Source organism: Euprymna scolopes, chromosome 12 (genome assembly GCF_053919585.1).
Source record: "Euprymna scolopes isolate OS-2025 chromosome 12, ASM5391958v1, whole genome shotgun sequence".
Taxonomy (NCBI): Eukaryota; Metazoa; Mollusca; class Cephalopoda; order Sepiida; family Sepiolidae; genus Euprymna; species Euprymna scolopes.
In genome coordinates this window covers 35771353-35799250 of record NC_136493.1, presented here as the reverse complement: position 1 = coordinate 35799250, position 27898 = coordinate 35771353, and the positions used below count along the sequence as shown (strand labels likewise).

General features: G+C 35.1%; 1 protein-coding gene across 1 annotated transcript in view; it reads left to right on the top strand.

Moving 5' to 3' along the window:
- Positions 1 to 26550, top strand: part of LOC145291250 (uncharacterized) — a 1874965-nt gene extending 1848415 nt beyond the window's left edge. Inside the window, exon 6 of the mRNA XM_080136855.1 lies at positions 22255 to 26550. Coding sequence (XP_079992981.1) covers positions 22255 to 22272 — 18 coding nt within the window. The 3' untranslated portion in view covers positions 22273 to 26550. The remainder of the gene's footprint in view (positions 1 to 22254) is intronic.
- The last annotated feature ends 1348 nt before the right edge of the window (positions 26551 to 27898 follow it).

Here is a 27898-nt window from a genome sequence, read left to right as displayed (position 1 = left end):
AACGGTCTTTCAGAAAGTGACAGTTGTAAATAAGACTAAAAGCAGAAACAATATGTAAGCCTTTTTAAATTTTAGACAACAGGAACAGAATTTCTTTTATAATTTTGAAAGAAATATTTTTCACAACTATTTTTAAATATATATACCTGAAACTAAATTGGGGGAAATCAAGTAAAAACAATTTAATCTGCTTTGTGGCCTATTTGCGTTTAAAAATAAAAACAAAACCTTTAATATTAGTCAACAGTATGGGAACTAATATAGATGGATATATATATATATATATATATATATATATTATATCTCCGTGTATATTAGTTTCCATTAATAAAAAAAAAACAATTGATTTGTTGACGTTTACTTTAGTACGGCGACGATGTTGTCGACGCTCCTCTCTCTCTGCCAATTTTTCTTTCGCTCTCTTTCTCGAAAACTTCCAAGTTTGCGGATAAAGTGTAGTAAACAATAAAATAAGTAAAGAAGCATTGTATTCATATAACATAAAATATTTTTTAAAAATTGGTTTGTTGAGGTTTACTTTAGCACGGCTACGATGTTGACGACGCTATTGCTTTCTCTCTCCCTCCTCCTCCCTCTCTCAGAAACGTCTAATTTCGCGGGCCCATTTGTTTATCTATGCAGAAAGTGTAAAGTGTAATAAACAGTGAAATAAGTTAACGAAGCATTGCATCCATATAAAGTATATAAAAAGGAAACGATTGGTTTGTTTTCTGCTATAACCATTGTAGCGCATAGAGTTAGTGACCATATTTGGATATGTCTAGCGTGTTCGTTTATTTAAGACGATGTGTTATCTCAAATAAGCGATTAATCGGAGAGCAGCCAATGAGAATGCCCAAAACTTCTATAGGGAGACATTATTATTTTTGAACCGTGGAAAGAAAAGGTAACGGTTTGTCTATGAGTTTATGATCCAGTTATGAAGAGAGACAGGGCAGTAAATATATAAAATGTGTATATTTATTTTGTACACTGGTGTTAGTGAGAGGACTTTAGAATTAGAGGGAAAAATAGTAACTATTTACTTCCTCTAAATATAGGGCCATGTGATCATGGTGGTCCTAGGATAAAATGTAGGCTTGTATTCTAACGACTAAATATATCTAAAATGTCGTTCTGAAGTTAAATAAGGTAGCGACTAATAGTGTAGACATAATACATTTGTATGTGGTATCTGCTGTTGCTGTTGCAAACCTATGATACTTGGGTGTAGAGGGGAATTTCTGCATTCAAAATATATATGGTGATATAACGTTGTACACCTTTTTATTTAAACAGTGTTATTACCTTTTACAGGGCCCAAACGTTATATATATATATATATATATATATATATATATATATATATATATATATATATATATATTGTTTTACTATAATAATTAAATACCTACAGACACTAGTGTTTCATCCTTTTGGGAATCTTCAGTGCAGGGTGTCATGATTAACACCAGTCGACAGATTCGAACTCGGCAACACAAGCCATCTCTGGCTCGATAAGCAAAGACCGTATCCATTCGGCTACCATTAATCGCATGAAATAACGTTGAATTAAACATTTTAATTTTAAATGTTCATTTACGTCAGTCAGACAATGATCTAATCTGCATAAGAGCTAAATTGACTGACTTAATTCAACTGAAAGTGCTCAACGATAAGAAACGGGTTTCTTAAAGGGGCTGTCAGAATTATTTTTTTACTATAACAATTAAATACATACAGACACTAGTGTTTCATCCTTTCGGGAATCTTCAGTGCAAAATGTCACGATTAACACCAGTATATATATATATATATATATATATATATATATATATATATTAGTGAAACCTCTAGATACGAAATTAATTTATTCCAGTGTGGCTTTCTTAGCTTGAAATTTTTGTATCTTGGAAGGCATTTTACACGTCTAATCCGTTCCAAGCTCTATAAAAACACCTATTCAATTTTGAAAGGGTGAAAGCAGAATGAAAAAAGAGCCGTTAATTTTTTAACTTGCTATTTATTATTTTTTTTACTTTTCTTTGACATCCAAATATAAAATTCTGTTTAATAAAAAGCGACTGAGAGATATAACATATTTTTTTTAATCATCTTAATCATTACTCGTAAGATCATTAGTATTTAACAATGTCGTCTCTCGAGCGGTGTGGTTAGAGATTACGCAACTCTTGCCACAAAATTCCAGGCCTAGACACCCTCACATATTCATAGTCTGCCAAAACTGAAGGAAGCTACCCCATGACTTTGACGTCATAAACTCCTTTCCATCACGTGATATCCTACAATATAGTTATAACTCTAGTCTGTTAATTCTTAATGGAATTTTCCGCTACTCGACATTTTGTTGAAGGTGACCGTTTTTAAATTATTTTTGTAAAAGAAAAAATAAAAAACACTTGCTATTATCAGTTTTATGTGTAGTTGTGGGAGCCTTTCCTAGTCTCACACAAAAACACGCGTTCACATCTCAAGCTATATTACTTGTCATATACATAATCGCACACAAACATACGTGCGCACATCCACTCACGTACATATTTTCACGTTCGCGCATATACACTCACATTCACGTGCATACACACACACGCTAACGTACGCACATGTACGCACAGATGGACAACGTCACTTCCCCTTTCAAAGTAAATCCACACATGCGCAAAAGACCACCGGAAACAATTATAAAAGCAAGAGACAATCTGTTTCCAGCCCTTTTTTTGCGGAGCAGCTCTCGACCTGAGAGGTTTGGCTAACCAGTCGCCTCCCGAAAGGGAGGCACACGCTCGTGCGCGTCATGTCCCCTGTGACTATGTATGGGGCACGAGCTAACAGACAGTATGTACACTTTATATGCTTTCTCTCTCCATGGCCTGGATTGACTTTTTCTCATTTTCTCTCTCTCTCTCTCTCTCTCTCTCTCTCTCTCTCTCTCTCTCTCTCTCTCTCTCTCTCTCTCTCTCTCTCTCTAACAGCGAGAGACGCACACCAAACTGGATTGACTTTCTTTCTTTCTCTCTCTACAACAATTAACTTTCTCCTTCTCACCAGTAAACAGCGAGAGACGAACGCGGACATGAACACGTGTTGTACCCTTTTCTTTCACTTGTTTCTTCACGAAATAAATCCTAGTTCGTTTAATTCAAGTAAACGCGTTGTTCGTTCCTTCCTCAAAGCAATTCATTTTCCCTATTTTGTACGACTGAGGGATATATATAATATATCCACCAGTCCACTACATAGTCAAGAAATTAGCTAGCAGAAATAATACTGAAAGTCAAATGTTATTGCTAACAGAGTTTGCCAATAAATACATTTGATTATGTCGTCTTACAAGAAAACTCCAAATGTCAGGATTGGGTCTAACTTACAATCTGAAATGAAAAAAAAAAAAAAAGAAAACAAAGAAAAAAACAAAAAATAAAATAAAACAAAGAAGCAGATCTTCATTGCCGATGCATCAAAACAAGAAAGAAAAATAAAGATTTTTTTTATTCTCACAACGTTTCACGCCATGTAATCTCCGACATTCTTCAGATACGTCTTATCAAGCAAGAAATCCATTAAACTGAACCCTTTATCTAATCAATGGGAGTAAATTCTTGTTTTCTCAGCCATGACAGGGCAGAAGGATTAAATAAGTAATTTGTATTTTATTCCTAGTTGATATTATCTGTAGTGATAATTGAGCATTCAAGACTCAGAAGACTGTCAATCAAGATGACACTCCGGTTCTCGTTAGATCACCGAAGTTAAGCAACAATAAACCTGACCAGTACCAGCTGGGTGACTATTTGGGAATACTAAGCATCGTATGTGCTGTGCCTGAATGTAGAAATTTCCAGGTTTGTATCTGGCGGCGCGTTTGAAAACCACCAGAGAAGATGCATTTTCAGTCTTTGTTAAGAAATGCATCTAGGAGAAGTAAAATTCTGATATAAAACTTGAAAGATACTGTCTGTTCTGTCAGTGACATTTAATTGCACCGACTGAGATAAGCAGTTGTTCCAAAAAGTGAATCATTCTACACAAGCCTACACCACTGTAAAAGAATCATCTGTGTGGATTCTGGATACGTTAATTGTCGTGTGAACCTCATACGTGTAAATTGAAGGGAGGATTCATATATATATATATATATATATATATATATATATATATATATACATATATATATATATAAATAAAATGAACTCATTTTTTCCCGTCTGATTTTGACCTTAATAGGATTAAAAATCAAGATATTTCATGCAAATATAATATGCACAAACGGCAGAACAATATCTGAGGTGTCTTATAGGCTTATTATTTCTCAAATTCCTCGATAATCTTAGATTTCTATACTTTTTCTGCTGAGAAGTCACGGCCAAAATCGGTTAAGATCAATGGAAGTGGTAAAATATTTTCTCTCTAATAAATTCCTCCTCCCCCTGCCACCACTTAACACCGTTTGGGGATCGTTCACAAGGAACAGTTGAGAAGAGAACACCGGTTTGGCTTCGTAGTTCTTTCATGTGAAGTTATTTAAAATCACTAAACTAAGCTGCAGTGCTCTGTGGCGTAGTGGTTAGCGTGCTGGACAATTCACATTATATTTTCACGTTCGCGCCGACCTACCGTAGTAATTTTTTTTTTTTTTTTCCTAAACAACTGGAATGGACTTTTCTTGGTGGCCGAACTGTTAACGTTGCAGATGTTTTTTTTTTTTTTTTTTTTTCACACTTTATTTTCCTACTTTTATGACTCCGGGTTTGATCCTTTCTACTTACCTACCATAACATTTTTTAAAACTCCCCCCCCCCCGTCCCGGAAATAAACACTCGGGCAACGCCGGGTACCCCCGCTAGTATATATATATGGCGTAATATCATAAAACACAATTGCAATTATTCTTCGGATTTTTTCACATTTATGTAATCATGCACATTTTTTTTTTAAGTTAATGAGTACTTATTCTTCCGATGAGTCAAGGCAGAAAATATTCCAAATTCGACATAATAATTATATGATTGTTCCTATTTACAATGTCTCCCCACGGGACAGAGTTAGACACCAGGGTCGTTTTTTAATGTGGAGAAAAGGAACAAAAATCAAAAATTGTCTCAGTCGTGAAGGACTTCTCCTCCACTGACAGAGAACAAGAAATTGAAGTGCAGCATCTGAAGAACAGATACTGCACTTTGATCTCGGCCCAAAGGATTGTTTCGGCATTACAAAACAGGATTGAATATTTTTACATGCTAAAAGAAATAAACGATTATTATGGTTTATCTTCAAATACTCTTATAGGAATCTGTGACATATTTCCATTGTATGGACACCCGGCGCAAACGGAAACCCCACAATATCATTATACCATCTCTATTTATTAAAAAGGGGGATAGAAGGTGATAACATACTAAGAACATTAAATTAGCGTATCAATATATTAATTTAATGTTTGTAGTATCTTATCACTCCTAATCGCATAATATATCATCTGGAAACCGTGACACACGTACGTGCATTAAAGGTACTACGATATAAATATATAGATTTAAATCGAAGACAATCATATTCAAATTGATGACATGATAATCTCTCACGTGCAAATGATCGATAGAATAATAAAGTAGAATTATGATTTTGCGTTTTTTAGATGAGGATTGATTGTTTGGATTTTTTGGGTTACTGTTTTCATCTAGAGTGTTTAATCTAGAGTATTATTAGTCACGTGCAAGCGACTCTATAAGTCACTCCGTCGGTCAGTCGGTCTGTCCGTAACACTTTTGTGCTTGGCCTTTTTGGTTAAGATAAAAGGTATGTTGTAAATAGATGCTGTTCTTAGCTTTTTAAGCTTTTCTTGGCCTTTTGGCCAAGATCAAACTGTCTTTCCGAGATTTTACTTTTTAAATTTTTTAATTTTATATTGAAATTTTTTGAATTGTAATTTTTCTTTAAACGGAATAAATTAAAGATGAAGATCAAAATGTAGTATCTGTTCCGGTAGATACTGCAAGCAAAGACCATATGTGGGGGCAACCCCACATATAAAACCTTGGTCAATGTAGGGGCAACCCTTTATACCAATTGTCACTACCCAGCTCCCCTACTCCGCGGGGAGCTGGTCCCCACTTCCCCTTCACTCCTTACATTAAAAATCGGCCTTGTGCCTAATTTGCTCGGTGGGGGAGCAAATAAATACCCTTTTCTTGGCCTTTTGGCCAAGATCAAAGTGTATTATCTTTTCCAGCAGATACTGCAAGCAAAGACCATATGTGGGAGAAACCCCACATATAAGATCTTGGTCAGTGTAGTGGCAACCCTTCATACCAATTGTCACTCTCCAGCTCCCCTTCTCCCCGGGGAGTTGGTCCCCATTTCCCCTTCACTCCTCACATTAAAAATCGGCCTTGTGCCTAATTTTCTCGGTGGGGGAGCAAATAAATACCCTTTTCTTGGCCTTTTGGCCAAAATCAAAGTGTAGTATCTGTTTTTACTACATGCTGTACTTATGTTTGTAACTTTTTGTGATATAAAGTGAGGGATCACTTTTCTGTATTAATTTAATGTAAAATGATCGCCAACTTTACAACCAGTCAGTCTCAAAGCCATTCAAGTTGTTTTTTAGGATTCCAGTTATTTTTTAAGCATTCAAGTCATTCTTAAGGTCATTTAAGTCATTCTTAAGGTCATTTAAGTCATTCTTAAGGTCATTTAAGTCATTCTTAAGGTCATTTAAGTCATTCTTAAGTCATTTAATTCATCCTTAAGTTCATTAAAGTCATTCTAAGTCATTTACTTTTTATTTATTTAAGTCATTTCAGCCCATTTTTCCGTCATTTTAGTTTATCTTTAAGAATTGGATGTCAATCCTACATTCACGCATTCATTCCTTACACGACAGCATGCGACTAATGGCTATCGGCCTTGTTTTTACAACGTTTGACATATCGAGAAAACAGGAATATGATTACAATGTAGCCTTCGACCTTCGTCAGGTGTATCGTGTTGAATTCTGGAATCTTTCTGGTGAACTCGTGAATCTGCACTAAATTTTGAATGGAACTCTTTATTTAATCGAATCCCGTTCTGTCAGCCATGACTGACTACAAGTCCTAAGAAATTCACAATTGTACTTTTTGAGTGTTGCCCGCACTGAGGATTGAACCTTTAATCTCCAGAAGAGTGTCACTTACTATTGGATTTTCACTAATCCAAATCATTCAAATTCTCCAATTTTCAAAATTTCAGAAACATTTGATTAATTAACTATGACCTGTTGTTATATTCCTGTTTTTTTTTTTAGGGGTAAATGCTAGCATTGATGAAGATTCTGCGTTTTTGTAAAAGACTAGGAGTGTGTGTGTGTGGGGGGGGGGTTGTATAATCTTCCTTGACCATGGTAATGTTATAATTATGCCCACTATTACTCCACTTTCTGGAGTCACTTACAACTGAATTTTGCCTAATTCAAATAATCGAACCTCATCTCGAAGTTTCAAAAATTTTTCATTTAAAATTGTTCAAAAACATGACATTTTATTAGTTAACATTCTTGAAATGAATTACCACATTAAAGACCAGCCTTGGCCAGTTTTTCAATATTTGTTGTCCAAGACGTTGAACTTCAAAACCATACCAATCCTGTGAAAATCCATCGCCTCCGTCGAAAGTTTTAGGCAGATATACACACATATACATACATACATACATACATACATACAGTTAAACAAACAGGTGAGATTTATATTATAGATTTATACTTTAATCTCATGTTTAGAGATTTTTGAGATGAGGATTGATAATTTGTGTTATTTGGATTACTATTCTCATTTCACAACGTTTCTTCCGATGTAACCTCCAACCTTCTTCAAGGGTATCTTGTCGAACTCGGGAATCTGCATGGAATATCGAAACCCAATGCTCGCATACACTCGTTCTGTCAGCCATGACCAGATAGAAGTCTTAAGTAATTCGCAATCCATGTCTGAAAGTGACACTACGTTCCACAAGAAAGATTGGAGATGTGCCACTGTACAAATCATGCTCTCTACCACTCCAAGTTATGACAAGAAGAACATTGCCAGCACTATCAAAATGCAAATCTGGATAGTTCAATGCTTTAGAGCAACAAGTCAATGAAGTTTCCACAGTTATGGTCTTTGGTGTGGTTTCAAGTGAGAGCCACATCATGCCATCTCACATATTTGAAGTCGGCTTGAAAGTCAACACTAAAGTGTACCTGGATGTGCTGAAGAGTGTGGTGATTCTCTGGTGCAATCAGATAGTCACTGGCAGACCCTGGGTGTGGCAGCAAGACTTGGCACCGGGCCCACAAGTCCAAAGAGACCCAGGCTTGGCTTCATAAGGAGTGATATGACTTTGTACCCTTCTCTCACTAGCCCCCCCCCCCCACCTGAACCCGCTGGACAACTGTTTGGTCATACGTCGAGAACATCATCAACATGACCTCCCACAACACCAAAGCCAGCCTGATAGCCACCATCTGCCAAGTATTCCCCGAGCTTCTGTTTCTCTTGTGGAAAAGGCATGCTCCCAGTTTTGGGCCTGTATTGAGGCAGTGATTGAGGCGGAAGGCGGCTTCTTTGAGTAGATGTGAACTCTGCTACATAATCAAGTTACCTGAATTGATTTTATCAATAAAAGTTTTAAAATAAAACTGTAGTGGTGGTTTCAATTTCATGAATTTCAAAAATTAAAAAAAAATATCATAGAAAATTTTTATTAAAATAAAATATCAAACAGCTAATTAAACACAAGAAATGCATAAAATATAAAAATGATTATGCAGAACAGAAGAGAAACATCAACTTTGAAAAAAAAGGGTAGAAACACGAAATTACCCCCCACCCCTTCACCGTTTTCCAATCATTGTGTTAGAATCAAGTCCAGGAAAAACAAAGCAATCATTTTTTTAAGTGGTCAAGCTAAGTTGATTGTTATCATTTTTTTTTAAAAGATCTTTTTATCTGCTATGGGCCCTTGCGGTGCACAATAGCGAACAGATTGTCTCATGATAATATTGATTACAGAACAAAATAAAAATTTAAAAAAACACATTTGAAAAAATCTTTTTCTGTGAGAAATAAAAAAAAAAAAAAGAATTCCTATGAAGAGGAAATAACAAATCAAGTGTTTGCCATATTTTCTGACAGATTCAGGAAAATCGTCAAGTAAAGGCCAAAAATAAATAAACATTTTTAATCAATTTTCAAGTCTCGCTGACATTTCGTTGAAAGGAATAAATAAAAAAAGAAAAATTGGAAAAAAAAAAAAGAAAATATAAACATTTCTGTTTATTTGTTTCATGATCTTTGACGCAAAAAAAAAAAAATAAATAAATAAAAAATAAAAATAGAAAAGAAATTGTGGGTCATTTCATTGACTGAATGAAAAAAAACTGAAATCCATTCAATAAGATTTGTCAAGGAAGCCGATCCATTTATGGAACAAAGAACTTTAAACAACATAGCATTATTTCGATTATTAAAACTATCGTTTACATTTTTTTACACCCCCTCTTTCACCCCAAACAAGGCATATCTTGAACTTGGACGTAAATGGCACCAGAAAAAATGGCATGGTAAAAACTGACAAAAGTGAATAAATAGGTAAAAATGACTTTGACAACGGAAAAGCAGGACCATTTGAGAAGTGCCGGACCAAGCTCCCATACTCGTAGTTTAAAATAGGGCTAAGTCCCCTTAGCTTTAGTTTGGAAAAAGTCAGTTTGATTAGGTTCAAATTCTGCAGAAACACCAAAAATAATTATAACGTTTTATTTAATGATTTCATCGATAATAACCTAAAAAATGTCTAGCCGTGTAGCGTGGGCTAGCTGTGTCTAGCGGAGTAGCATGGGCTAGCCGTGACTAGCGGAGTAGCATGGGCTAGCCATGTCTAGCGGAGTAGCATGGGCTAGCTGTGTCTAGCCGAGTAGCATGGGCTAGCCGTGTCTAGCCGAGTAGCATGGGGCTAGCCGTGTCTAGCCGAGTAGCATGGGGCTAGCCGTGTCTAGCCGAGTAGCATGGGCTAGCCGTGTCTAGCCGAGTAGCAATGGGCTAGCCGTGTCTAGCCGAGTAGCATGGGCTAGCCGTGACTAGCCGAGTAGCATGGGCTAGCCATGTCTAGCGGAGTAGCATGGGCTAGCCGTGTCTAGCCGAGTAGCATGGGCTAGCCGTGTCTAGCCGAGTAGCATGGGGCTAGCCGTGTCTAGCCGAGTAGCATGGGCTAGCCATGTCTAGCCGAGTAGCATGGGCTAGCCGTGTCTAGCCGAGTAGCATGGGCTAGCCGTGTCTAGCCAAGTAGCATGGGGCTAGCCGTGTCTAGCCGAGTAGCATGGGCTAGCCGTGTCTAGCCGAGTAGCATGGGGCTAGCCGTGTCTAGCCGAGTAGCATGGGCTAGCCGTGTCTAGCCGAGTAGCATGGGCTAGTAGAGAGACTAGCAGGGTTTTAAGTTAATAAGTCAAGATGACGTGAGTCGAGTTCAGGAGAACTGAACTGAACAGGTCAAAACTGAGAATGTTAGAATGCTGACAAGAATCCATTTCAACTTTTTTAAAAATTATACATTGCAATGTAGAAGACCTAGTGTTGATTTTATAAAATCATTTTTATATAAAATAGCTTGAATTAAAGTTTAAAATGCAAAAGTCAAGTATCATTGTTCAGTTGTGCTCTAAGCAGAACATTCATTTCAGATGCGCCTTTGTCACATCAAAGAACCTACTGTTGATTTTATATGCCAGGCTTTTCCGTTTGTGCTGTGACAATAGCATTGCTAGGGTTATAAATTATGATGAATAGTCAGACAAATGGAGAAATAAAGGAGGTGGATATACAAGCAATACAGTTTTATATCCTTATCTTTACCTCCTTAAAGACTTTTCACACTGGCTCCTTAAAAAATCAGTCAGACAATCAGAAAGCTTTTTCATTTTTACATTGACCATGATTAGCCCCTATTAAAAAAGGTCCTGGATATAACCTTAAACTATATCCGATGGTGAGGCCCCAGCTTGCAGGCTTTGGGGAGTGTGGAGCCACCCTTTAATTGCTATTGCTCCCAGGTCCACTCTGATCCGGAGTGGTAGTACCTGTTAGGGTCCCAACTATGGGTTGATTGGAAACCGACTTGAAAAACACAAATATATTCTATTAAAAAATTGTTCTTCAAAATAACTGGATTTGACATTAAATAACTGGAAAGGGTTGATATGCCGTAAAACAACCAACCAACCAACTTATATAAAATAAAGCCTAGCCTCAATCCTACCAGTGTAAATATCAATTAAAAAAATGTTTATTTATCTTTTTTTGTGGGAGGAGGGAACATAGTTCAATTTTGAACTAGAAGATTCATAGCGGTCCTACTTTTCTGTTGTCAAATTGCCATTTTTACCTTTTTATTTACTTTTGCCATTTTTGCCGGTTTCATTTTTACCTAAATTCGTAAGGGGCTACTATTTGGGACTATGTTTAGGGAAGATGAACAAGACATTGGTTTACATTACATTTAAACTTTTGCATCTGTGCAGTCAGGGAAGCAGGGTATGTGCGTCGAGGGGGCACAAGTGCAACGAGTTCATCAGAGCATATTCCATTAAAATACCTGTAATATATAAAAGGCTATATATCTATCTGTCCGTCCGTCCATCCGTCAGTCTGTCTTATTTTCAAACTCTATCTTTCTGAAACTAAAAGTAGCAGAGTGGCACTAGGAACTACAAATGATTGAATTTTTAATGGACCATTCTTTTATGAGCCTTTAACCGGTTAAAATAGTTTTTAAGGGGTCAAAAATGAGTTAGAATTGAAAAAAATCGTCATACATTTTGTACATTCGTCGTAGGTTATTTTTAATTTTCAATCAGTTAATATGCGTGTTGGTACAGTGGTAACGTCACCAGCTTTGAATGCTACAGCCTTGGTTTCGGTTTTGATTCCAGCTGATGGCACCTAAATACTTTTTTTTTTACTTTTGAAATCACGACTCTATAATAATATGTATGAAATCTGGACAAATTAAAATATCATATTTAAGCGTATTTTATGACCGGGTAAAACCGGGTGCCCCCTCCCTCCCCACTAACAATGCTATATAATAAATTTGTAACAAAAAAAATAGCATACCTTTATAGGAAATCGAAACCAAAACCTTGAAGATCTTCAGCCTGATGTTCTATAAACTGGGCTATTTAGATTTTCTTATAAAAAGATGTTTAAACATGACCTTAACTAAAAACTTTGATGTGACGTCATAGATTTATGATTTACACCATGTTTCAAAACGTGTTCTCTATAAAAATAGGAATGAAACGATAAAGTTGTCGCCTTAAATTAAACATCACTACAGCCATATTTTAAAAGTTTTATTGAAAAAATCAATTCATGTAACTTGATTATGTAGTAAAGCTGACATTTATTCAGTGTAGCCGCCTTCACCCTCAATCACCGCCTCAATATGGTCCGAAACTGGGAGCCTGCCTTTTCTACAAGCGCCGGAAGGAGCTCAGCAAATATACGGTGGATGGCAGTGATCAGGCTGGCTTTGGTGTTGTGGGGGCGTCATGTTGTGTTGTTCTCGACATATGACCAAACGAGATGGTCCAGCGATTCAGGTCGGGAGAGGAGGAGCGCAGTGAGAGAAGGATGCAAACTTGTAAAATTCCTTCTTTGGTGTCGACTTCCAAGCTGACTTTTAAGATGTGAGGTGGCATGATGTGGCCCTCACTTAAAATTACACCAAAAACCATAACCGTGGCTGGAAATTTTGTTTTCATCACCCTGGACACGTTTCTGTTATTTGTGGCAATCCAGCGGTGCATTTAAAGGGTGCTGGCAATGATCTTGTTGCTATCACTTGGATCGGTAGAGACCAGGAGTTGTACAGTGACGCATCTTCGATCTCACTCGTTGAACATTGTGTCACTTCCAGACATGACAGAAGGCTCCTATCGCTCTTGGGATGTGTACACACCTGGCTAAATTGTAGATAGTCTGAAAAAAAAAAAATAATAATTAAAAAAAAAAAACACGGTTTCTATCAAATGAAATGGAGTCATATCGTCTTTTCTAGGGCGACAATTTTATCGTATGTCAACGTATAATTTTTAAATAAATAATTTACACAAGCATTATACAATTCTAAAAATGTCTGTTATATTATAAGTAAATCTACCGACCTAGCAAAAATATTCCACTGAAGGTCTCATATATATGGTTGTCCTCTCATCGTATTTACTATCTCGTTTATTATTATCCTCGAGAGGCATTTCAGCCTTTATATTTCCATTTGTATATATAAAAAAAAGAAAATGATTGTTTTCTTGTAAAATATTTCGGAAATCTATTTTCTTTGTTAGAAGGTGTGGTGTTTGGTTTATTGTTCAATTATCATTAAAAAAAAAACTCCAGTCAATAAATTCGTGAAGGGTGTCATAAATTAATAGTTTTATTGTCATGGGTCAATCTATCCGTGATATATATGTTTGACTTAATGATCTGTTAGATCAGTACTGAAGTCTAAAAGTATTAAGAAAAACAGCGAAAAAGGGATAGAGGAGAGTAGGTAGAGAGAAAGGAACAGAGAAGAAGGAAGGGAAGGAGAAGGAAAGAGAGAGTGGGTAGATGGAGATGAAAAGGGAATGATAGATATAGGTGTCAAGGAAGAGAGGAGAGGTAGACAGAGACGAAAGAGAGAGAGAGAGAGGGGGGGGAAAGAGGGGCAGGGAAAGAGAGGGTGGTTGTTGACGTGAATAATGAATAGAATACTTTTTAAAATCTTTTTTTTGTTGTTTTGCTTATGGCGATAAAAGAAAAAAAAACAAGATGAACATAAATGCTTAAAAGGTTTGAAGCAAAAAATAAGTATTTGTGAAAGTTGTTTATTTTGGAAAGAAATCGCTTAACTAGAAATGGATTTTTTTTTTACAAGCCAACAAATGACCAAAAGTAAAAAAAAAAAAAAAAAAGACGGAAGAGGACCCATTTGTTTACATCCTACTTATCTATTTTGGTGTGAAATGCCGTTTTGTTAAAAGTATGGACACACACTTTCCCCCTTCCAGCTATGGGTGAAACATCAACTTGTGTTCAATGAATCAGCTATATACTAGCTAGTCGCCCGGTGTACAATACGCTTAAAACATATTTTAATTTATGCAGATTGCGAATGCATTATTATAGAATCAATCCTCTGTTGATTATTATATATAACTAGCAGGAACCGTTAACCGGCATTGCCCGGTGGAAGCACGCCCCTCTCCTCTCGTAGAAAAATTAAAGTACGGCTGTTGTTGTTGCCCGACACCTAACCTCTTCATGTTAAGAACTGCTTTCAGAATAGACACCCCCAATGTCCGCATTTTAAGAACAGGTTTTGGAATGGCCACCGACAACATCTCCATATTAAGAACGGCTTTCAGAATAGACACCCCATTTTGCTAGAGGGAGGGGGGGTGACTGCCCGGATATTTGCCACAAATTTAACCTTGATAATCATTGTCAGGATCCCCACACGCAAATACTATGAACCAACAAAGAAATGGGGGGGGGGCAGTGTCGGTCGGATATAATAAGATTAGCTTAAAACTACTTGTATCCGCCAAAAATAAATGAGCTTTTCTGAATCAGCATAGTGGAAAACCAACATAAGTCGTCATTTTAAAGGAAGGTGTTGGTTGGTTGTTTTTGTTTTACGGCATACCAGCCTTTTTTTCAGGTTATTTAATGCCGAATCTAGTTATTTTGAGGAACGATTTTTATTGGAGTATATATATATATATATATATATATATATATATATATATATATATATATATATATATATATATATATATATATATATATATATATATATTAAGTCAGATTCTATTTAACTCATAGTTGGGACCCTAACAGGTACTACCACTCCGGGTCAGAGTGGATCTGGGAGCAATGGCAATTAACTCCCTAAGGCCCGCAAGGTGGGGCCTCACCATTGGATATAGTTTTAGGTCATATCCAGGACCAAAAGGAAGGTGCATAGCTGGATCTAAAGTAAACATTTATTTAAAAAAAAATGGCCTATAATCAAACAGTCCCCTCCTCCTTGCAAAAACAATAAAGTACGGTTGTTGTTGCTGTTGCCCAACGCCCAATCTACTCATGGTAAGAACGGTTTTTGGAACGGACACACCCCAATCTCCTTATGTTAAGAACGGCTTTCTGAATAGCTACATCCAATTAACTATTATACCTCTTTGTACTTCGAACATACATCCCGTAGTGAGGTTCCAATTTGTCAACTTTGGGTAATGTGGTGTTATTAATTATTTACGTGTTATTGGCGAAATTACTTAATTTGTCAATTTAAGTTAAGGGTTATCTCCCTTATTTGTCACACTGACATGATTCCACATCAAAACATAAAACTTGATAATGCGATAAATTCTATTTTCACTTGTAATTATTTTCTACTGAATTATTTTTGCAACTTTTGTAACTTAGATTAATTTTGCCATGACTTTGCCATAAGTATGCAATAATGTTTGCACCTGAAATGCGTTCGTTTAAAACAGCATCAATATCAACAAGCATCAATTGAAAATAGTGTTCTCACATTTTTGTTTAAACTTGTTTAGAAATTAAAATGCGTGTCTCTCGCTTTTAGCATTTAATTTTGGTTTGACAAATTAATCTTGTCTTGATATATTTTTTATTTTTCAATCAATTAATCAGCACGATTTGTTCATTGATTTTTTTTTACTTTCATAGTTCTTTTATAGGTGCAAAGATTTTATAAAATTAAGTCTAATCCTTTCTGTAATTATAGAATGCCCTGTAACTTATGACTTGGACCCTATAATACTAAAATGACATTTTTGTCTTCATTTAAAAGCTTCAAATGTTCATGTTTTTTGGGTTTGTTTTTTAATAGAACCTTACAATTTACTTGGTATCCCACGAGGATGAAGTTGAACACTAGGTCATTTTTTTTATGGAAAAAAAAACAATTTGATTCAACTCGAGAGCCAAGGAGTTTAGAAAGTTAATTAAAATATAATTTGTAATACGTTTTCCTTTCTTCTTCTTCTTCTTCTTCTTCTTCTTCTTATTATTATTATTATTATTATTATTATTATTCCACTAATAATAATAATAGTAAGATTCATTTAAAATCATTTTCTTCTGCACTTTTTCTACTGCTACTACTACTACTACTACTACTACTACTACTACTACTAATAATAATAATAATAATAATTTAACATAATTTTCCCCCCATGCAGTCTCCATTTCTGATGGTTCACTGGGTAAACTGTCTCCAAATTCCACACCATACAGTCTTGTCCAATCACTTGCTTCCAATTTTTTATTTCTGCAACAGTTTATTCAGGGGGATAAACGTTCTACATAATTGTACACACGTAATGAATTAATCCTTGAGATAACTAACCTCTAATGCTGGGCAAAGCAAATGTGTTCAGCAAATCCTCTGACCTGAACGGCTAGGTTTGATCAGATTTCACATGACCATGGAGCTGTTATTACAGTTAGGCGAAAATGGACTGAGTCACGGCCCAGCATTCGTAGCTGCTATACAACTGACCTGACCATCTTATCAGAAACAACAGCTCACGACATTATTCCAATGCTGCCTTCGCTCTTGTAGTTATACTAAGTTCAATTTCACTACCTGCGCTAAAGATACATCCTAGGTAGCAGAAAGAGTCAACTACTTCTGAGCTGTTGTCATCTAGTACCATCTCTATACAATTATTGCTAAGTTATGCTTGGCCGGTCAATCCTCCTGTGATTCCTTTTTTTTTGGTGGGTGGGTGGGGTGGGGGGGGGGTTCTGCAACTGTTTATTCAGAAGGATCAATGCTACCCATGATCAGACTAGAGTAACTGATTCATCCTTAGGATAACTTTCATGCGAGGAAAAACAAAATGTTTGGAGCAAATCCTCTGACCTAATGTGTTGAGTTTTGGTCAGATTTCATATTGTAAATCCATCTAATCATTGTGTTGCAGTTTGATGAGAAATGATTGAATGAGGGTCCAGCAATCACTGCCATATGAAATGACATTCCTGATATAGCTGGTACATAATGTGCTCGGATGTTGAGAGCAATACCTCACAATGTTATCAGAGATAACAGTAGCAGTTAAATTTAATTTCAGTAGATGAGCTTTGATTTAGAAGCGTCCAAAGAAAAAGATACTAATCTCCTTAGTTTTCTCCAAGTGCTCTTCCGATTTCATAAGAAAAAAATATTATGTGCAACTGACGTAATAGTTACTTTCAATGCGACCTGTCACCAGTTCGGACATATTTACATTTTTCGAAACTGTTCTTATTTGTACTGCATGAATAATAATAATAATAATGATAATAATAATAATGATAATAATTTGATTTTGACACTCCTTGATAGACCCTGCTACTTTTTAAGATTTTCAAGTTAAATTCAAATTTTACGTTATGCTTTCTTTATTCGATTGTTAGGTGAAAATACAGAATATTTAACATATTTCAAATGGGTTTCTATATTATAACGCCACTATTTCAGTACGATAGGTAAATTATAGAAGTGCTAAAAGTTATTTCGTTTAAAAAAATAAAACAAAAAAGTAAACACAATCCCTCATAAATAGATGTAGATGCATAAGCATTTTTTATTTTTTGCACAATATGTCTGTATTTACATGCAGCCTGGCAAATTGTGACGGTTGGTCGAAAAAACGGATAAAATCTCAATAAATATAAAATGGAGACAGTTTAAGAACAAAGAGTTATTCCCCTTTAAATGCTAATTTTCCTAGTTTGCAATCTACTGTATTGTCAGAAATCTATCCTCTTTCAGATAAGTTCGAGGTAAAACTAACAGCCTGCAGAAAAAATAAAAGGATGAAATAAAAAGGGGGGGGGGGGTAAAGAATAGAATAGAAAGATCTTGTTTTAAAATGAGGAAGAGATTTTATTTACAATAAAGTTGCAAATTTTTCCCTTTGCAGTCATTAAAATACAAAAACAAAGGACGCCAGGTAACAAAATATAATACAAAAAAAAAACGCTGCTTCTTATATTAAAAATGTCGTATTAAAGAACGAATACAATTTTAAAATTTCAAATAGAAATATTCCTAATAATAACTCAAATACAATAAATTTTAAAGAACGTACTCACAAAATTGATGACAGACAGCACATGTGCATTTTTTCTCAATTTAAAGTCTTGGAAAATTACTCTCCTTCAAAATACGTGCAAACCGGACACATGTAAATAAACTTTTGAAAAGTTCGCCTCATTGCAACCTGGTATTCTTTGCTGGGTTATGAAGAAAAGGCTTTGGGAAATCCTCGTGCACGACAGACAATGAAACGCGTCCAATCTCCTCGCCGTTGGAATCCAAAAGAGGTCGATTTTCGTGTTGGGACCAATGATGTCATCATCAGGGAGCTAGCATTGCCCTTTTATTCAAATTAAAGGGAGTTTCGTACGAACCCAAAATATACGAAACTAAGTTCAATAAAAAATACGAAATACAGAAAATCAAATATAAAAACCAGAATAAAAATATAATAAATGTATATAGGGGGATGCACAATTACTGCCACAAAAAAATTCCAACAGTATGTAATGTGTAATAATTATGGCAGGTATGAGGAGGATTACATTGACAACGTGATAACAACTCAGACTGACAACTTGAATGTTCCACATTCGAATCAAATTCATTACACAGAAAAAACTTTTGTCAAACACACACTTGACCTTGTGTCTCACCTCCTCGAGTGGAGGTAAATAAAATAACTGATCGTTCGTTCTCATCTTAAAATCATGTTTTGATATTGTCAACCGATAAAGTGCATTTGATGCAATGCAGTGGTCTTTGAAGATGGTTTTCTGGTGGGGTTGCAACTTCTATAACTAAAACCCAAGTGTAAATGACTGTGAGGAAACTTTAATGATCGTTCAGGAGGAGATGTGATCCTGAATGGTCTTCACACATATTGAACGACAGTAAGCCAAAGACAATATGACATTTCATCTAACCACCAGGAAAAGAGTTAAATTAAATAATCAAGATCCTTAAACTATTTGAATCAATTGATGTTCAGTAAATCTGAGCAGCTTAAGATATGTGCAGAACAGGAAACTGTGTTGGTTTTATTTGGTCGCATTGAAAGAATAGGTAGGAGTGCTTGGGTTAATAGATATAGAACAGTTTTGGAAGCAGGTTCAGTTCACAGGGAAAGGCCAAAAAAAAACTATGAGGGGGAGTGATAAGGATTGACTTGAAGGAAACACCTGACGAGAGATAGGTTACTTTGGGAGTCAATTTCTTAAAGCCGTCCAACACATGCCAACATGTAAAAATGATGTTAAACAAAATATGATAATGCAGATGCTAATATAGATTAAAAGTAGACAGTACTGGGAAATGTGTGTAGAACAGGAGCCTTAGATTTTTTAGTCGCATTGAAGGAATGGATGAGAACGTGTTGATTAGTAGGTATTGAACAGTTGATATAGCACATTTAGGTAACTACAGAATTCTAAGGCAGTTCCATTGAAATGAATAGCTCTTGTCTTGGAGAAACATCATGTCTTGACAAGCTTCTAGGGCTGACCTTCACTCTTGATCTGAAATGAAACACATACATCAAATTTGTTGCCAAGATCGCTGGAAAAATGGTTAGATCATTCTACTGCTCCAGTAGCTATCTCACTACCGATGCAATTCTCTATCTGTATAAGAGCCAAGTAGTCTTAAAATGGAGTATTGTTGCCACATCTGGGCAAGAGCTGCTCCATGTGTCCTAACCGGTTTCAAAACCTAGTAGGTAATGCCTTTCTCTCTTCCCTGCAACTTCTTCCCCAGAAAAGAGATGTTGCGAACCTGCATCTGCTCTATCATTATTTTCATGGCAAGTTCTTGTCTGAGCTCCAATCTATGGTCTCACTCTTGCCAAACTTTCACAAAATCACTCCACTAGCTACAACCACTATCAACAATTTTTCACACTCTCTATCTGTGCCTTAATCTAAATGCAGATTCTATGAACAAAGCTTATTTTCTAGTATTGCCTGCCTGTGGAACACTGTTTCCCTGGTCTGCTTTCTGATCAATTACAATATGTCCAATATAAACAAGATCTTTGGTGAGCTGTCCCCTTAAATAATCCAAATTCTACTAAATCTACACAACGATTAATACACTACCACCTTAGATTAGTTACCCCTGATCCTCGAGTAGTCTTTGGGCCTTGATAAGTGGTGATTCCCTTGTAAAAAGTTAGATAAATAAATAAAAGCCTAGTTGGAGATAGTCTATTTACAAAAACAGTGCAAAGCCTAGTTGGAGAAGTCTATTTACAAAAACAGTGCAACACCTGACATTTCCCTTCACTCTCACCCTTTTTTTAATTACCCATAAATAACAAGTCAGTTTTTTTTTCATTTTCTTAATTATCCTGTTTATTTTTTTTTAATTAATGAGAGTGCTTGGGTTAATAAGTGCAGTGCGGATGGGATGTTCGGAGAAGACCAAGGAAAACATGGGAGGAAATGATAGAATAAATATGTAATGTGAATCTTTAAAGACACGTTTTGATGAGTCCAGAAGAACGTTTAAATCTGGACATCATAGGTAGATGCGTGCTGAACTGGAGACTTTGTTGGTATAGTCACATTGGAAGAATGGATGAGAGTTCTTGTGTCAGTAGATGTAGAACAGTTAAGATGTCAGTCAGTTGTGAGGGAAAAAGGGATAACTATACCTTGGTCAGAGATAGGACAATTTCGCAGAGCCATTGAACACATAGTAGCATGTAAAATGGACATAGCACTTGTGCCTGCTCGATGTGCATACTTATGGCTATGACAACAGCATATTCGTTTCATTGTTTTGACTTTCAAGTACATCCCCGGCACAGTTAGACACATTAATTTATTTTTATTTCGGACTATTATTCTCATCTGTATTAGTTGTTGTTTTCATCTTTATTAGTTGTTGTTTTCACGGCGTTTCGGCCAACTATTCCTCTGGCCTTCATCAGGTGGTAACCGTGACGGATAGGAACTTCAAATCTCCAGACTGCTTTCCATAGTTGTTGTGGTCTCACCACGTTTTCGGCCAAGTAAGCCTCTGGCCGGCTTTGGGTAGGATTGAACCTGCTATCTTCAAACAATGCTCATCTGGAACCGTAGAGATTCAACGTCTCTATCAACTGTGCCACGGGCCCCGAAGGGCGATCAAGGTTGGATTCTTTGATCTTATAAATCCACGTTTATTTATTATCTGATCTTCCATAGTCGAGTCCGTACCGATTGGTATATATATTATTCCTTAATTGGAATTCATTTTGGAGATGAGCATTGTATATATTAATTTATTTTTATTTCGAACTATTATTCTCATCTTTATTAGTTGCTGTTTTTGATCTTTATTAGTTGTTGTTTTCACGTCGTGGTTACCACCTGACGAAGGCCAGAGGAATAGTTTGCCGAAACGTCGTGAAAACAACAACTAATAAAGATGAAAACAACAACTAATAAAGATGAGAATAATAGTCCGAAATAAAAATAAATTAATATATATAATGCTCATCTCAAAAATGAATTCCAATTAAGGAATAATATATATATGGTTAGATGCAGTTAATCAACCGAGAACCACATCACTCTATCTAAAAACATATAAGATATTAATTGATATATACTCGAGAGCCAAAACAATGAAAAGAATATTCTCTTGTCATAGCCCTAGTTATGACTAACCCGATAAGCAGTAGAACCCACTCATTCACTGCTGAGGTCCGTAGAATATAGAAAGCCTTCTATTTTAATAGTTTCTTCCCTGAGACTGCTAGACTTTGGAATACCCTCCCTGTTTTTTGCTTCCCTGACTGTACTAATCAGCAGATTTAAAAATAGTGTGAAAAGATACCTCGCTGCTCAACTCCCCACACTCTCCTGTCAGACATGATCTCAAATAGAAGCCCTTATATCTAAGTAGCAATGTACCTTGTTTGCGATGAAAAAGAGTGAAATATTTAAAAAAAAAAAACGAAAAAAACATTAAGTCGAATATAATGGTGATTATTGGAATTATTTTTTTTATATAATTACTAGTATTATTTGTATATATAATATACGGACAACGCCGGGTATCCCTGATTGTACAACACCAAGAAACAGAACCAATGCATCATTTTAATATTTTCTTTCTTTTTCTTTGCAGGTAAGTTTGAATATTTGATTATAAAGCTGTTCTGGTAAGGAAACATTTGTTTTAATCATTTTTATTTTAAATTAGAATTCTGTGTTTTTATTTTATTTCATCTGACAAAGACTTTATGTATAATTCACAATTGTTTTGTGTGTCTACAACCTTACCTTACGAGTACTGATGAACGATAGATACTCCTTGCAAGAGTGCTCATGCAAGGAGTACAGAGCGAATCCCTAACTTCAATGTCATGGAGAAATTCATGACAGTTGGAATTACTGACGATGTCAGTATACGCACTTTAACACACACATACAACATATAACTATAATCATATTTAAAACTATATTTAGTGCTTTTAGTAGCGCTTCTGCAGTATTTTGAGTTTTACTTTTGTTAAGTCTTGACTTAAAATATTTTCTATTCTGGGAGGGGTAGAAACTTAGTTTTAGTATTACTCTGGGAGGGATGCCTCCTTGATTTTTATTATTCCTTGCAGTAATGCTCTGGAGGCCTAGAGAGTTTTTTGTTTTTTTCATGCATCACTAAAAAATGCTTCCTTCAGACAATAAAACACAATATAATCTCAAAATCACCTTATTTTAAACATTTTTTCTCTTATCCTTCAAGGGCCAACGGGCCGACGGATAGTCTAGTATGATTATAAAACTGTTCTGGTCAGGGAAAATGTTTTTCATCAATTTAATTTTAAATTTTAATTCTGAGTTTTCCTTTTATTTCATCTAACAAAAACTGTGTGTATTATTCACTATTGGTTTGTCTGTCTGTCTGTCTACAACTTTACAAGTACTGACTTCCGATGGATACTCCTTGTAAGGGTAGCTATACAAGGAGTATACAGTGAAGCACTAACTAACTCCAATGACAAGGAGAAGTTCAGGACTAGCAGAATCAGTGTCAGGATGAGCAAAAAAAAAAAAAAACTAATTATTTCTGAAAGCTGTCCAACACATGTCAGCATGTAAGAAAGACGTTAAATATGATTGTTGTATACTATATATAACGAGTGTAAAGATGTGAGTTGTGCACAATAAGTTTCTTTATCTTGTTAACATGTCCTTTGTTTGTGTTCATGTATTTCGTATCTATTGAATGTGTGTGTGTGTGTGTGTGTGTGTGTGTGTGACATATTTCAATATGTTATCATCTCGTGTATAAAAGTTTCTCTTGTGGATGTATGTATCGTGGGTATCTGTAGTGTCGACATACTAAACAGTCTATAGATAGAAGGACGAATAAGCATCTTTTACATTTGTGCTGGACATACCTTGAATCACAACCATTTTCGTCTGCTCGTCGTGCTTCCTGAAATGTAGCCATGTCTCCCACGGAAAACTCAAACAACTAAGTTGTTTCATATTTACATTTATTGTGGCTGAAAATTGTTGGTTCCGAATTTGACACACCGTTCCCTTCTTCATAACTACATATGTCCATTTACTCACGCCAGTGTTCCCATGACTGCCATCGTCTGTCTCTACTCCACAATTTCTAGTTACAGACTGACTTAACTAACTTCCTATGTGTAAATCTGAAATTCATTATATCACCACCCATAGCCTAAAGGTCCTTGCTGGGTCTTTGTCACATATCTTTGTTTATGTTCTAATATTCTTAGTGAAAACATGATTATCAGAATGACATTTCATCCATCAAGTTACATTCTTGAAAACTATTTAATGTAAATATTTTTATTATTCTCAAACATAACTTTCCACATCAATAACATTTTTCTTCCTAAACAACAACAATCATCATAATCAACTATCAACAAGACTAACCGGTATTTTCTGAGAAACTAAGAACGTTACATAATGATATCCACTCTTAAGAAATCTGAAAGAACGTGAAGGTATTAATGTGAACCCTCTTACTATTTTAATCCCAATCTCTATGAGAAATTGAAATTTTATTTTTAAACCCTGTAAATATGAATGTACGAATCGAACTAAGCAAGGATGTTGGTTGCATGCACAGAAATGCAGTCAGAAATTTGTTAACGCTATCGACCAAGGGAAAAGTTCAATTTTTAATTAATATACAATGCGTTATGTGCAGGTAAAGATATACATATATATATAATCTGTATTTACATAGACTCGAGTATATATATATGTCATCACAAATAAAAAAAATGATATATCTAAAACATAATTTTCATGGGTGTAGGAGATTTATTGATAACGATAACTTCGCAAAAAATAAGCATCTTATATATCCAAAGGAGTTAGAATTGAATTGTGAACATAGAGGACAACAAGCTACATTTCTGGATTTAGATTTAAAAATGTAGGAGGAATTTTTCTTTATAAAATATTTGATAAAAGAAACTCTGTCCCCTTTCAAATACATCGTATGTCGCATAAAGATAGTACTTGTCCTGTTTTTTATGTTTTATGGAACCATTATGTCAGAGTTTTTGAGAATAGCTCGCGTTACCTTAAAATTAATAGTTTTTATACCCCAAGTTTCTAGCATAATAATAAGGATAATTAGACAAGATGGTGATAAAAACTAAAATATTTAAACAGTTAAATAAAGCATTTGTTCGTTATCCTGATGCTTTCGAATCGTTTAAAATTAACCAAAATATATTGATAAAGGAAATCCAAAACTTTATTAGTAATGTACAAAATATATTATAAAAAAAAATTATATAAATATTTATATATTTATAAATATTTTTAACTTTCACATACTTTTAATAAATAAATAAGAATGTAAATATTATACGGTACTAATCATAGTAAGGGGTGATAAGTAGTAAAATGAATTAATCCTAATCTTATAAATACAACACTGGTAAATTAAAAAGATACATTCATTTCGAATTTGGAAACAGACGAATCTCACAAGTAAGAAAGACATTTTTTATAACATGAAAGGGTTAGCCAAATTAATCAAGAGTAGGTAATATGATCTAATATCTGGAACATTTTTTTGTTCTTGTGATTAAGGGAGGTGGTGTTTGATCAACACTGCTGGGGAGCCATGATTTAATATACTGTTTTGTTTTTAAATCCCCGAAACAGTGTTTCATGGTAAACAACTGTTGATCCCTTAAATTTACATTATGACTATTGTAAATTTGAGAGAGCAAGTTGATGCATTTGGTGCAGGTGATTAAATGACTTACTGACTAAATAGTTTTCTAACGAATGATAAAAAATATAAAATTAAGTAAGTTTTTTTATATAGTTTTAAAGGATAAAAACTTCCAAGACCATATATATATATATATGACTTTTCAGCCTGCTAAAAACAGGCAAAATTATAGCCCATTAACATAAAATAAGTGCTTTATGCCAAATTGGTGCTTTTTTTATGGTTACATTTGTGCTCTTTTTTATTAAATACTAAACTCTAGCAATCCCTGACTAGGCATCGAACAGATATTTTGATATTTAGTTCGCTGTACCCTGTCATAATACATCTCTATATAAAATTTTTGCCAGATCGGCCACAATTACGGTAAAAGTTTTCTTAGAAACTACTGGCGATCTAGCTGAAATTTTGTATGGACTTTTGTTATGATAAGGTGGAGTAAACAATGTATTATGACATTCGTCAAATGCACATTTAGAGATTAATATAAATTAATATAAATTAATTAGTATAAATCAATATAAATTAAACTCTAATGCAAAATTGAGCACTATTTCTAACCTAACGCGTTATAGATTTTGTCTGTTTTTGATGGCTCAAAGATATATGTATATATTTATTGGCTGTATAGGTGTGAATTCACTGAGCCTCCTGTGTTTATTAAAAAGTGTCTGATGAACAAAGAGAACGTTATTATAATATATTTATGCATACAAATATCATTGGCTACATATGTGCATACAGGGCGCACGCCTGTGATGCGGGTTTTCTGAAAGAGGTTATTGGAGTAACATGTATGCACATACGTAGCCAATAATGTTTGTAAAAATAAATATTATATATTCTCCGATTCTGATACAATTACTGATTCCATACTAAATTCGCAATTCTGATTCTTTATAAATCTCCGAATAATTAACTATAAAAATTTTATTTTTACCCCGATTATCATAAAATCTCATGCTAAATGTGCAGATATTTTCTTAAACGTAGAATACACATGTGAGGGTGGGGGTGATCTATAAATTTTAGTTTTAGCGGTCGTTTAAAATCAATGAATTTTTGTTATTCCATCATTATTACCAGCAGTGAAAGATTTTGTTTTAAAATAAATCAATTAAAAAAGATGAAGAAATCGTTTTTAGAAGTTTAAATTTTTTCAATTCCTAATTCCGATTAATTGTCCCGTCACTAATATATATATATATATATATATATATATATCTAAGAACATAATACGTATGCATGTATGTATATATATGTATGTATGTATATACATATGCATGTATGTATATATATATATATATATATATATGCATGCATGCATATGTATATATGTATGTACATGTGCATGTATGTATGTATATATATATATATATATATATATATGCATGCATGCATATGTATATATATGTGCATGTATGCATATATATATATATATATATATATATATATATATATATATATATATATATATATATATATATAAGAACAAGTAGTCAATAAAACATGTTAAAAAACACTTTTAAAAAGAGTTAAACACATACTTAGTTTTAAAGAGGAAGCACAAAATAATTGGTTGGTCGCGTTCAATGCTGCCAAGACTAAACTAGTTTCATTCAATTATTACAAGAAACCCTCTCTACCACCCATAGCAATGGCCAACGACTCTTTATCTGAGAGTCCATCTTTCAAACTCCTTGGCCTAACGTTCACAGGAAACATGAGTTGGAACAATTACATTGAAGGCATTGCCAGGGCCGCTGCAAGAAAGGTAGGCTCTCTCTACCGTGCTAGAAAACTACTAACACCCGAAAGTATCCTGTACCTCTATAAGGCCACCATTCGCCCATGTATGGAATATTGCTGCCACATCTGGGCTGGTGCATCTGCTACTAGTCTCTCGCTCCTTGACAAGGTTCAAAAGAGAGTCGCAAACCTGATAGGCCCTGAACTGGCATCTAAGCTTCAGCCTCTGTCCCATCGACGAAATGTTGCATCCCTCTGCCTTTTCTACAAGTATTTTAGTGGTGAATGCTCTGACGAACTGCAATCACTTGTGCCCCCACGACGCGAGCACCCTCGACAAACCCGACAGGCTACTAGATCCCACCCCCACACTGTAGAGATCCCTAGATGTAAAAGATCTTTTTACTCCAATAGTTTCTTCCCCAGAACCGCAAGACTCTGGAATTCCATTCCAGGTCCCTGCTTCCCCAACAGTACTGACGTGCAGAAGTTCAAGTGTAACGTGAACCGACACCTTGCTGCCCAAATCCCTACATAGTACCCCAGTAGTTGTTTCCCCTGATAGTAGCCCCCTACACCAAAGTGGCAATTTGCCTTGTTTGGGGTGAAAATGTAATAAAAAAAAAAAAAAAAAAAAAAAAAAAATTGGATAGTCTTTAATCCGTGTAGTTTCGAAGAAATACTTTCCTTCTAATCAGACGGTAGGGATTAGCAAAATGCGGGATCGGATTTTGCTTGCAAAAATATTTAATGGAACTACAAGTAAGTTATTAATCTTGGT